At 44.7% G+C, this 12,421-nt stretch overlaps 1 protein-coding gene across 1 annotated transcript in view; it reads left to right on the forward strand.

Annotated features, from left to right (window-relative positions):
* The window catches only part of ARR3 (arrestin 3), a 121,164-nt gene that overhangs the window by 102,447 nt on the left and 6,296 nt on the right, over positions 1 to 12,421 (forward strand). The window contains exons 14-16 of the mRNA XM_084814287.1: positions 23 to 46; positions 312 to 368; positions 9,387 to 9,395. Of these exons, the coding sequence (XP_084670413.1) occupies positions 23 to 46; positions 312 to 368; positions 9,387 to 9,395 (90 nt within the window). The remainder of the gene's footprint in view (positions 1 to 22; positions 47 to 311; positions 369 to 9,386; positions 9,396 to 12,421) is intronic.

The raw sequence follows: 12,421 nt of genomic DNA on the forward strand, positions 1-12,421 counted from the left end.
GCATGTTTTCTTCTTTCCACAGCATCCTGGGAGATCTCACATCAAGGTAAGCATTGAATTATTGATGTCTGTCACATTTTATTGGGAAAGTTGCTTCTCATTTATTGTATCAGCACGAATGCCCTATTTCTCTTTAAGTGCCTTGGAGGGGCATTTGTGATGTGATTGAGCAGGCTGCCCTGTGCGGGTTATCGGACGTTGCACACACAGGATTCCCATGGCTTTGGTCTGGCCTCCCCCATGCCCTGAGCAGTGGCGCAGCCCTGGGATCCCTCAGCTTCCCACTTTGAACCATGTGGTCTTCCTTTCAGTGATGTTGCTGTGGAGCTGCCTGTTATTCTGATGCATCCGAAGCCTGAAGACAGTGAGTGAAAGGCTTTTATGTAGAAAATGTTTCTGCTGGGGAGTTGACAGCAGACATGTCAGCTTGAAGATAATGGGATGTTGGCCCTCGGATCTTTGGAACTGGCTCTGTGAGTAAGGTGGAAAGAGTCCTGGGGGAGGAGACCAAAGGACCGGTCCCGTCCAGCATCCTGCTTCCCACATTGGCCAACCAAAGTAATCAAAGCAACAGAACCAGCAAAATCTCCCCACAACTCATGTCAAATGGCCACTGTAGGCAAGCCCAAGACCTTATCCCCTTGCAGACCCATCTGTGCAAATGGCGCCATAGCAAATTCCAAACAACAAGCTATTACATATCTTCAATAAGCTGTTCACCATTGTGCTCAGAAAAGGGATTTAAATAGCTGGCATGTGTTGCCCCCCATAATTCCTTTTTAGAATTGGTGTTATAGTGGCTACATTCTAGTCCTCTGATACGGAGGGTGGTTTAATTTTTAATTTTATTTATTTACCAAATTTATAAATTGCTCCATATCTAAAAACCTTTCCCAAGTAGGAAACAGTAAAGGGGAAAATATATATAAGAATAAAAATACTTAAAATCAAGGTATAAAAATAAAACCATGCCTAGTCATTCAGGAAAGTCTTCTTTAAAAAATCTGCTCGAACTTGGTGTCAACATGAATTTGAAATTATCTATTATTTGCAGCCCTTCCTCCTTTGGATTACTCCCTGCTTTCTTTTTCCATCTCAAGATGACTTTCACATTTTTGGTAGGGTGGGATGTTTTGGTCTGGTAATTCTACCTACAGTTAACTTCTATTATTCCTTTTTTATAATACTTTTTATTTTTTTAAAGAAAAAAAACACAACAACATAAACACACAATACACATACACTAAAATATCTCTTAAGATTGTAAGATATCTACCTTTGGCTCCCCTTACACAACAAATGCTTATTATTATTATTCTCTACTTCTTATCTTAGTTGTATATCATACATTGAGTTCACAGACATCTCATTTCTCTCCTAATTTTTAACAACAACAACAACAGAACCAACTATCTCAAAGTTCAAAATCCACATACATAGATATCCCTTTTTTGCTATTTCTTGTACAAATTCTGTAAAAGGTTTCCAATCTAACATAAATTTAGTTGTTGGTCCTTCTTTAATTATAATCGTAAGTTTTGCCAGCTCCATCATTTTCATGATCCACTCGCTCACAGTTGGTATTGTTTCATTCTTCCACTTTTGTGCATGCAATAACCTTGCAGCCGTTGTCATGTAGAGAAAGAGGGTTCCCCCCTTCTCCTTTACGTGTTTGTCTGTTAGTCCCAATAAAAACGTTTCTGGCTTTAATTCTATAGTAGTCTTTAATATTCTTTGAGCTACAGACTGTATTCGTTTCCAAAATGTTTTAGCTTTTTTACAAGTCCACTATAAATGATAAAACATTCCCTCTTGATCTTCACATTTCCAACATTTTCCAGAAACACCCTTATACATTTTAGATGGTTTAAATGGCGGCACATACCATCTATACATCATCTTATAAAAATTCTCTTTAAGATTTGTACATAAAGTAAATTTTAGATCTTTTCCCCACATACTTTCCCACTCTTCCATTGATATATTATGACCAACATTTTGTGCCCATTTTATCATACAATCTTTTACTTGCTCATCCTGTGTCTCATACCATAATAGTAATTTATACAGTTTAGCAATAACATGTTCATAATTTGTACACAGTGCTGTTTCAAACTCAGATTCTGTTTGTTCAAATCCACCATTTTTCTCATCTATTTTAAACCTTTCTTTAATTCACAAATATGAAAACCATTGGCAGACATGACCTTCTTCCAATAAGCTTTCCCTTGATTTTAACTTATATTCCCCTTGTGACAGTTCCAGTAAATCATTATATCTTATCCATTTATGCATGCTATCAAATTCTCTTCTATGCATTGCTTCTTGTGAGGATATCCGTGGTGTTTTTTGATAGAGCCTTAATTTATATTTATTCCAAATTCTTAATATAGCCTGTCTTATATAATGATTATTAAAATCTACATTCACTTTTGTTTTATCATACCACAAATAACCATGCCACCCATATCTCAATTCATGTCCTTCTAGTTCTAAAAGTCTTCTATTTTTCAACGTCATCCATTCCTTCATCCACATCAAGCAGCAGGCAGAAAAATAGGTTTTAAAATCTGGTAATCCCAAGCCACTCTTTCCTTTGCCTCTTGTAAAATTTTTATTTTAACTCTTGGTTTCTTTGCTTGCCATATAAACTTAGTTATATCTCTCTGCCACTGCTTAAAAGGTAAATCCGATGTAATAATGGATATCATTTGAAACAAAAATAACATTCTAGGTAATACATTCATTTTAATTGTTGCAATTCTTCCCAAAAGTGATAGCTGTAATTTCCCCCATTTTAATAGGTCTTGCTTAATTTCATTCCACACTTTGACATAGTTATTTTGAAAAAGCATACAATTCATATTTGTCAAAGAGACTCCCAAATATTTTACTTTCTTTTCAATTTGGAAGCCAGTCTTATCCATCAACTGTTTTTTTCTTGAACATTCATATTCTTGGTTAAAATTTTTGTTTTCTGTTTATTAACTTTGAACCCTGCCACTGCTCCAAATGCTTTTAATGTTTTCATTAAAATTTCAATTCCCTTTAAAGGTTCTTCCAACATAAACACCAGGTCAACTGCAAAAGCCCTCAGCTTATCTCTCTCTTTTTTAATCTTTCTGTAATTCGATCATCTTGTTGACAAGGGCAACCTTGTCTTGTTCCTCTTTGTATCTCACAAGGTTTAGTCAAGTCCCCATTTATAATTATTTGAGCCTTTTGATCGGTATATACCGATTTCACACATTTTATAAAGTTTTCCCCAATTCTTAATATGAGTTTCTTGTAAGCATATTATATCTTGTGATTCTGGAGAATTGAATCCCTTGTAGTTTTCTTTACAAAATGGACAATAATATCTCTGGGTAGACCTTTTGTTTTTGTGTATGTCGAATTCAGTCTATAAGCTTGATCTATTTCCATTTCCATGATTTTCTCTTCTTTACTAAAAAAGGCTGCTATAGTCTTTACCAATTCCGTTCTGAGGTCAGGTTCTGCACTGCCATAACTTTCCGTGACCCCTCTAAAACGTAACGAGTGTTACTTGTCTTTAAGCTCAAACCAAGGCATCCTGCTCACGTTCTAACTCCGTAGTTACAACTCCTGCATTATTTTCCAGTACTTGTCATTATTTTAAACTCTTCTATTCTTTGTTTTAATGTATCATCGAATTTCTTAAATTCTTGTCTCAGTTCTTCCTTCGTATCTTTAATCTCCTCCTTTACTTTCAATACTTGCCTCCCCATCCATTTTTCCATACATTGTTCAAAGCTGCCCATCCTTTCTTCTATGTGTAGTTCTAAAGCCTCCATCTTTTTGCTTATAGCATCTATAATATTCTGTGTTTGTTCATCCAAGGCCATCTTTTGTAGATCTTGCTTCTGCTCAGGTACCTCTTCCTTGCTTATAGATGTTGATTTCACCGATAATCTCGTATCTCCCGTCGGAGTCTCTTTTAGAGAGCCTTTTCTGGATTTAGTATTTCTACTTAATTGTTCTATAGGCATCTCCCAGTTATTCACTTGGCTATGAGTTATTCTGATATCCTTTGCTGGTTTATCCAAATTCATAGCACTCATTCAATTATCTTCTTCATTATTTCCTTTATAAATTAATCTATCTGGATATCCAGTAAGTTATTGATCCTCCAATGCCAAAAAGATCTCTCTCAGTATCAAAAGGAGAAAAAGAGATTAAAAAAAAAGTACATAAAAGAAGAAAGATTTTTCATAAGCTGCTGATTTTTTAGCATCCAACAGGTGTCAGCAATACTCCTTCTTTAATAAATTTCAAGCAGTCAGCCCACAAGTTGATATTATTCCAGTCTATTCCAGGCTTTCTGCCAAAGATTTATTTATTTTGACTTCGTTGCTTTCTCAAGGTCATGCAGAAGAAAAAAGCAACTGGACAAAAACATAGCTTTCAGCCATATCAATTCAAACATTAAAACCTTCAAACAATGATTTAAAGAAATAGAAAGTTAATTAGGCTGTAATACTCATTCAAAAATGTAAACAATCTTGGTACTCTTTCTTTTTTCTTCCTTTGAAAGGACCTCTTGAGCTAAATTCGCTTTGTAAAAGTCTGCAACTCCTTGATTTTAATTCAGGTTAGATTTATACAACTGCCATATTTTCGCTTTTTGCTGTGCAAGTGGTGCTTGCCGGTAGCTTAAGTTTCCAAATACTATCTAAGATTGGAGCTTGCCCATCCTTATAATCTTAATTAATTAAGAGTTTCAAAACAGCGTTTCCGTAGGTGTTTATCTCCGGCAACCGACCTTAGTTTTGAGCCCCTTTGCATCCTCCGCAAAGGCAGCTGTTCTTCTAAGATTTCATCTGGATGGCACTGCAGGCTTCCTCTTTATTTTCCAGGGGGGGAAAAAAGATTTCTCAACCTTTTCACAGCTGTTTGAAAGAAGCGACCTGCAGAGCCCCGCCAGTCACTGCCAGGATGACATGGCTCCTTATGGGAAGTCTTAACTTCTGTTATTCCAATAATACTGCACTGTGTGGCAAAACAAACCAGCCCAATATGAGGAGGCATCTTCAGGGTCTTGGCAGGGGCAGAGGTGGGTGAGGTGCTGCTGGGACTAACAGCACCGTCAGGCAAGCTCTCCCCAGTCCAGATAGTGCATCCTGGTGTAGTATGGCAGCAGAGCGCAGGCCAGTTGCAGTGCCCGGAGGTCACTGTTGGAGGAGGCCGGTGCAGGCAGCAGCAGCAGCACTCGGCCAAAGAGGAGCATCTCCTCCTCCTCCTGTAGCGGGAGAGGGGAGCCCTGCTGATTGACACATGTCGGAGGTGTCTGACGTCCTCAGTGTGGAGGGCGAAGAGGAGGAGATCCTGCAGGGCACGGGGGAGGAGGAGCAGCAGGCAGAGGCTCCCACGCCCGGCCCCTCTTCCATTGTTCGCCCTGCTCACATGGTGACCCTTGAGACTCAAGGCAGGCAGTCTCTGGCTCCACAGAAACGCCAGGGCAAGATCGTGTTGTGCCACTTTGAGGTGGGAGTGGATCCCTGCACTGTTGTCTGTTGCCACTGGAAGGTATCTCTGAGCAGGGGAACAGCCAGGGCACTGCGCCATCTTGCACTTAGCGAGGCAGCACCACTCGGTCTTGTTCGGGGAAGAGGCCCCCACGTCGCAGCAGCAGCAAGCGGAAGGCTGGTGGTGCCGGAACTCCTGCGAGCAATCCGTCTCTCACCTCCCAGGGGCTTAGGCAGGCTGCCATGGAGGAGATGGGGTGGGGGAAGTATGGGTCCACCAGGTGGAGGCTCCCAATGCCCGACCAGTTCACCAACTGCATTGCTGAGATGGTGGCGTTGGACGACCAGCTGTTCAGCCTCCCTGAAAATGTGGGGTTCAAGAGGCTGATGGCCCATGTGGCACCCTGCTACAAGCTGCCATGTTGCACCACCCTTGGCAGGTGGGTGGTACCCTCCCTGTCCCAGGCATGCTGGGAGAAAGTGCTAGCCTGTCTGCACCAGGCAGAGTCACAGATGATGCTCTTCACCTCGGACATCTGGTCCAGTGAGGGCAGAGCGCGTCCTCACTGCTCCTGGATGGCTCACTGGTGGGCAGCCCCGGGGACGGTGGCAGCCAGCACTTCTGGGACTGGCGGGAGGGATGGGTAGTGCTGGGGCCCCCTTCACACACAAGCCATGGACCAAACCCACGTGGCAGCAGATGTGACCGAGGCCATGAGGCATGTGGCGGAGGGGTGGCTAGCCGGGCACCAGCTCACCTGTGGTTACACAGTCATGGAGTGGGGAGCCGACATGGAGAGGCTGTGCGTGAGGGTGCATTTGAGGGCATCCGCTGCATCGCATGTATCTTCACCCTGCCCGTGGAACGGGCAGCCCTGAGGCGTGTCCCACCCCCTGCCTGGCATCCGTAACCTGTTGGAGAGCTGCAAGAAGGGGCACTTCCACCACAGCGTCAAGGCAGCAGGCTGCTGCGGGACATGGCAACATGCTGGAATTCCTCCTATGTTGTGCTGGAACGTGTGGTGGAGCAACAGTGTGCTGTCCACGACGTTGGGGACATTGGCATCCAGGCACTCCTGGCAGGCAGTCGTGGTCTTCAAGCCGTTCCTTGAGGCCACCGAGACCCTGAGCACCAGCACCACCCTCCTCAGCCAGGTGATCCCTGTATCCCGGCATCTCCAGAAGCAGGTAGGCGAGTTCTTGGAGACTGGGGATCCCGTCACAGGCAGGCACTTCCTGCCAGACGTGCAGGAAGTGGTGACAAGGCTGCGGGATGGCCAAGTACAGTGGGCAGAGCCCTCTACTGGGAGAGGATGTAGATGCTGGCCAGTATGTGTGACCCATGCCTGAAAGACAGCCTTTGTGGGGACAGCTGTGGGACGCTGTGGCTGGAAAAACTGTTGGGGCAAGTGAGGAGGGAATGGGCAAAGGGCAAGGAGAAGGCAGAGGTGCTCAGTTCCTACTTTGGCTCAGTATTCTCCCAAAAGAGGGTCTATGACCCCCCTGGCAAAGGCGAAGTAAAGGCTGAAGGGGCAGGATTGCAGCTTGAGATCGATAGGTCAAGGAACACCTAATTACTTTGAATGAGTTCAAATCTCCAGGGCCAGATGAACTGCACCCTAGAGTAATAAAGGAACTGGCAGAAGAACTCTCAGAACCGCTGTCTATTCCCTTTGAGAAATCATGGAGGACGGGGGAAGTGCCAGATGACTGGAGGAGGGCAAATGTTGTCCCTATCTTCAAAAAGGGTAAAAGGGAGGAACCTGGGAACTACAGACCAGTCAGTCTGACATCCATCCCTGGGAAAATTCTGGAGCAGATTCTAAAGCAATCCATCTGTAAGCACCTTGAAAACAATGCAGAGATTACTCAAAGCCAACATGGATTTGCCAAGAACAAATCCTGCCAGACGATCCTGATCTCATTCTTTGATCAGGTCACCTCCCTTGTGGACTGTGGGAATGCTGTGGACATCATATACCTCGACTTCAGCAAAGCTTTCAACAAAGTGCCCCATAATCTCCTGATGAGCAAACTTGCTCAAAGTGGGCTAGATGAAACAACTATCTGGTGGATCCACAGTTGGCTACAGAATCGGACTCAAAGAGTGCTTATCAATGGGATCTTCTCAAACCAGGGAGAGGTAACGTGTGGGGTACTGCAGGGCTCAGTCCTAGGCCCAGTGCTCTTCAACATTTGTATTAATGATTTGGAGGAGGAGGTGCAGGGAATGCTGATCACATTTGCAGATGACACAAAATTGGGTGGGATAGCTTGGAAGACAGAAACAGAATTCAAAGTGATCTTGATAGGCTGCAGTGCTGGGCAGAAAACAACAGAATGAAATTTAATAGGGATAAATGCTATGTTCTGCGCCTAGGAAAAAGAAACCAAGTGCACAGTTACAAGATGGGGGATACGTGGCTCAACAGTACTACAAGTGAGAGGGGTCTTGGAATTGTTGTCGATCACAAGCTGAAGATGAGCCAACCATGTGATGTGGCTGCAAAAAAGGCCAATGCTCTTTGGGGCTGCATTAATAGAAGCCTAGCTTCCAAATCCTGGGAAGCACTAGTTCCCCTCTACTCAGCACTGGTTAGGCCTCATCTTTGGTACTGTGTCCAGTTCTGGGCACCGCACTTTAAGAAGGATGCAGAGTTTGCAGACAAGCTGGAGAGGGTTCAGAGGAGGGCAACAAAGATGATCAGGGGACTGGAAACAAAGCCCTATGAAGAGAGACTGAAGGAAGTGGGCATGTTTAGCCTGGAGAAGAGAAGACTGAGGGGAGATAGGATCATGCTCTTCAAGTCCTTGAAAGGTTGTCACAGAGAGGAAGGCCAGGATCTCTTCTCAGTCATCCCAGAGTGCAGGACACAGAATCATGGGCTCAAGTGACAGGAAGCCAAATTCCGGCTGAACATCAGGAGAAACTTCCTGACTGTTAGAGCAATACGACAGTGGAACCAATGACTTAGGGAGGTGGTGGGCTCTCCCACACTGGAGGCATTCAAGATGAGGCTGGACAGCCATCTGTCAGGGACGCTCTGGCATTCCTGCATTGAGCAGGGGGTTGGACTTGATGGTCTTGTAGGCCCCTTCCAACCCTACTATTCTATGAGTCTATGAGGAGGAGGAGGTGGGGAGACCGTTCCGAATCCCTACCAGTGGCATCACTCCCAGCAGGAGCACAGACCAGGGTTTATGGCCAGGGCAGTGCAGACAGCGGTTGCGGGGATAGGCAGCCCACCCGCCCACAAGGACGATGCTACAATGTCTGTGCAGCGTTACTTGTTGGAGCCCGTGGCGGGCTGGTCTACAGACCCCATGGCCTAGTAGTCATCCCGCCGTTTGGCTGGACCTGGCTTGGGTGGGCAGGGAAAGACCCAGCTGCCCACTGACCAGCATCCCAAGCAAGAGGGTGTTCTCCATGGCAGGTGACATGGTGACACCCCACTGCCCCTGCTTGGGTGTTGACTTAGTGGAGCAGCTGGTCTTCCTCAAAGCTAACCTGCCCCACCCGCCAGCCCTCGGGCAGCACACTCACTCACTCACCCTACTGTTTCTCTTTATTTTGGCTGGCCTTCCAATGAGCAGTCAGGGTTGATTTCCTTTAGGATTGACTGATTTGACCTCCTTGCATTCCAGGGGACTCGTAAGAGTCTTCTCCAGCACCACAGTTCGAAAGCATCAATTCTTCGGCGCTCAGCCTTCCTTATAGTCCAGCTCTCACAGCCATACGTTGCTACTGGGAAAACCATAGCTTCGATTATACAAACCTTTGTCGGCAAGGTGATGTCTCTGCTTCTTACTATGCTGTCTAGGTGTGCCATAGCTTTCCTCCCAAAAAGCAAGCGTCTTTTAATTTCATGGCTACAGTCATCGTCTGCGGTGATCTTGGAGCCCAAGAAAGTAAAATCTGTCACTGCTTCCATTTCTTTCCCTTCCATATGCCAGGAAGTGATGGGGCCAGATGCCATGATCTTAGTTTTTTTAATGTTGTGTTTCAAACCAGCTTTTGCACTCTCCACTTTCACCCTCAACAAGAGGTTCTTTAGATCCTCTTTGCTTTCTGCCATGAGGGTGGTATCGTCTGCATATCTGAGGTTGTTGATAATTCTCCCGGCAATCTTAATTCCGACCTGTGATTCATCCAACCCGGCGTTTCTCATGATGTACTCTGCATATAAATTAAATAAGCAAGGCGAGAATATACAGCCTTTCGTACTCCTTTCCCAATTTTGAACCAATCGGTTGTTCCATGTCCGGTTCTTACTGTTGCTTCTTGACCCTCATACAGGTTTCTCAGGAGACAGGTAAGGTGGTCTGGTACTCCCATCTCTTTCAGAATTTGTCAGAGATTGTTGTGATCCACACAATCAAAGGCTTTAGCGTAGTCAATGAAGCAGAAATAGATTTTTTCTGGAATTCTCTTGTTTTCTCCAAGATCCAGTGAATGTTGGCAATTTGATCTCTAGTTCCTCTGCCTCTTCGAAACCCAGCTTGTACTTCTGGTAGTTCTCGTTTCACATACTGCTGAAGCGTAGCTTGTAGGATTTTGAGCATAACCTTGCTGGCATGTGAAGTGAGTGCAATTGTGCGGTAGTTTGAACACTCTTTGGCGTTGCCCTTCTTTGGAATTGGAATGTAAACTGACCTTTTCCAGTCTTGTGGCCACTGTTGAGTGTTCCAAATGTGTTGGCATATTGAGTGCAGCACTTTACCAGCATCATCTTTTAGGATTTTAAATAGCTCAGCTGGAATACTATCATCTCCGCTAGCTTTGTTGTTAGTAATGCTTCCTAAGGCCCACTTGACTTCACTCTCGAGGATGTCCGGCTCAAGTTCAGTGACCGCACTATCATGGCTATCAGGGACATTCAGATCTTTCCTGTATAGTTCTTCTGTGTATTCTTGCCACCTCTTCTTAATCTCATCTGTTTCTGTTAGGTCCCTGCCTTCTTTGCCCTTTATCATGCCCGTCTTTGCACAAAACGTTCCCTTGATATCTCCGATTTTCTTGAAAAGATCTCTAGTCTTTCCCATTCTGTTGTTTTCCTCGATTTCTTTGCATTGTTCATTTAAGAAGGCCTTCTTGTCTCTCCTTGCTATTCTCTGGAACTCTGCATTCAGTTGGATGTATCTTCCCCTTTCTCCCTTACTTTTCGCTTCCCTTCTTTCCTCAGCTACTTGTAAAGCCTCATCAGACGGCCACTTGGCTTTCTTGCATTTCTTTTTCTTTGGGATGGATTTCGTTGCTGCCTCCTGAACAATGTTACGGACCTCTGTCCATAGTTCCTCAGGCACTCTGTCTATCAGGTCTAATCCCTTAAATCAATTCCTCACCTCCACTGTATATTTATAAGGGCTATGATTTAGGTCGTACCTGAATGGTTTAGTGGTTTTCCCTACGTTCTTCAATTTCAGTCGAAATTTTGCAATAAGAAGCTCATGATCAGTCAGCTCCAGGTCTTGTTTTTACTGACTGTATAGAGCTTCTCCATCTTTGGCTGCAAAGGACATAATCAATCTGATTTCGATATTGACCATCTGGTGATGTCCATGTGTAGAGTCGCCTCTTGTGCTGTTGGAAAAAAGTGTTTGCTGTGATCAGCATGTTCTCATGGCAAAACTCTATTAGTCTTTGTCCTGCTTCATTTTGTACACCAAAGCCATGCCTGCCTGTTATCCCGGTGATTTCTTGACTTCCTACTTTAGCATTCCAGTCCCCTATGATGAAGAGGACATCTTTTTTTGGTGTTAGTTCTAGGAGGTGTTGTAGGTCTTCATAGAACTGATCAACCTCAGCTTCTTCAGCCTCAGTGGTTGAGGCATAGACTTGAATTACTGTGATGTTGAATGCTTTGCCTTGGATTCGTACTGAGATCATTCTGTTGTTTTTGAGATTGTACCCCAGTACTGCTTTTCCCACCCTTTTGTTGACTATGAGTGCTACTCCATTTCTTCTACGGGATTCTTGCCCACAGTAGTAGATATGATGGTCACCTGAATTAAATTCGTCCATGCCTGTCCATTTTAGTTCTCTGATTCCCAAGATGTCGATGTTCAATCTTGCCATCTCCTGTTTGACCACCTCCAGCTTACCTTGATTCATTGATCTGACATTCCAGGTTCCTAAACAATATTGTTCTTTACAGCATCAGACTTTCTTTTCATCACCAGACACATCCACAGCTGAGTGTCCTTTCGGCTTTGGCACAGCCGCTTCACTCTTTCTGGCACTACTTGGAAATTCCCTCTGCTCTTCCCCGGTAGCATATTGGACACATTCTGACCTGAGGGGCTCATCTTCCGGCGTCATCTCTTTTAGCCTTGTGATACGTTCCATGGGGTTTTCTTGGCAAGAATACTGGAGTGGGTTACCATTTCCTTCTCCAGTGGACCACATTTTGTCAGAACTCTCCGCCATAACATGTCCATCTTGGGTGGCCCTGCACGGCATAGCTTATGGCTTCACTGAGCTATGCAAGCCCCTTCATCACAACAACGCAGTGATCTATGAAGGTGATTTTTATTATTACTATTTATTTTGTTATTTAAGCCTGCCTGCCCGCCTGCCCACCTGCCCGCCCTGCCCCAAGGAACCATAACTGATTTAAGGAGCCTTTCCCAGTTTCACTGTAATGCCCATGTTTATGCCCATGGCTGATCTTTCAGACAAGCCTTGTAGGATCAACCGGGTCGCCCACCCCATGTCCCGTGTCTGGGTGGAATAGCTGGGCTTGGTGGCGTTGATGCTACAGGCCTATTGCTTATGTGCACCCCGCTGCACTCAACAGGTGTCTCTCTCCCCCCGCCAGCCCTGTGCCAGTGCCCTTGCCTCAGTCAGTCAAGACAACTGTCATTCTTGTCCAATCAATGATCTCTGTTTCCAGGAAGATGAATGCTACATCAGATGTGTCACATATCCTCAGCGC

Source organism: Heloderma suspectum, chromosome 9 (genome assembly GCF_057233095.1).
Source record: "Heloderma suspectum isolate Gila_16-S chromosome 9, 16-S_ref, whole genome shotgun sequence".
Taxonomy (NCBI): domain Eukaryota; kingdom Metazoa; phylum Chordata; class Lepidosauria; order Squamata; family Helodermatidae; genus Heloderma; species Heloderma suspectum.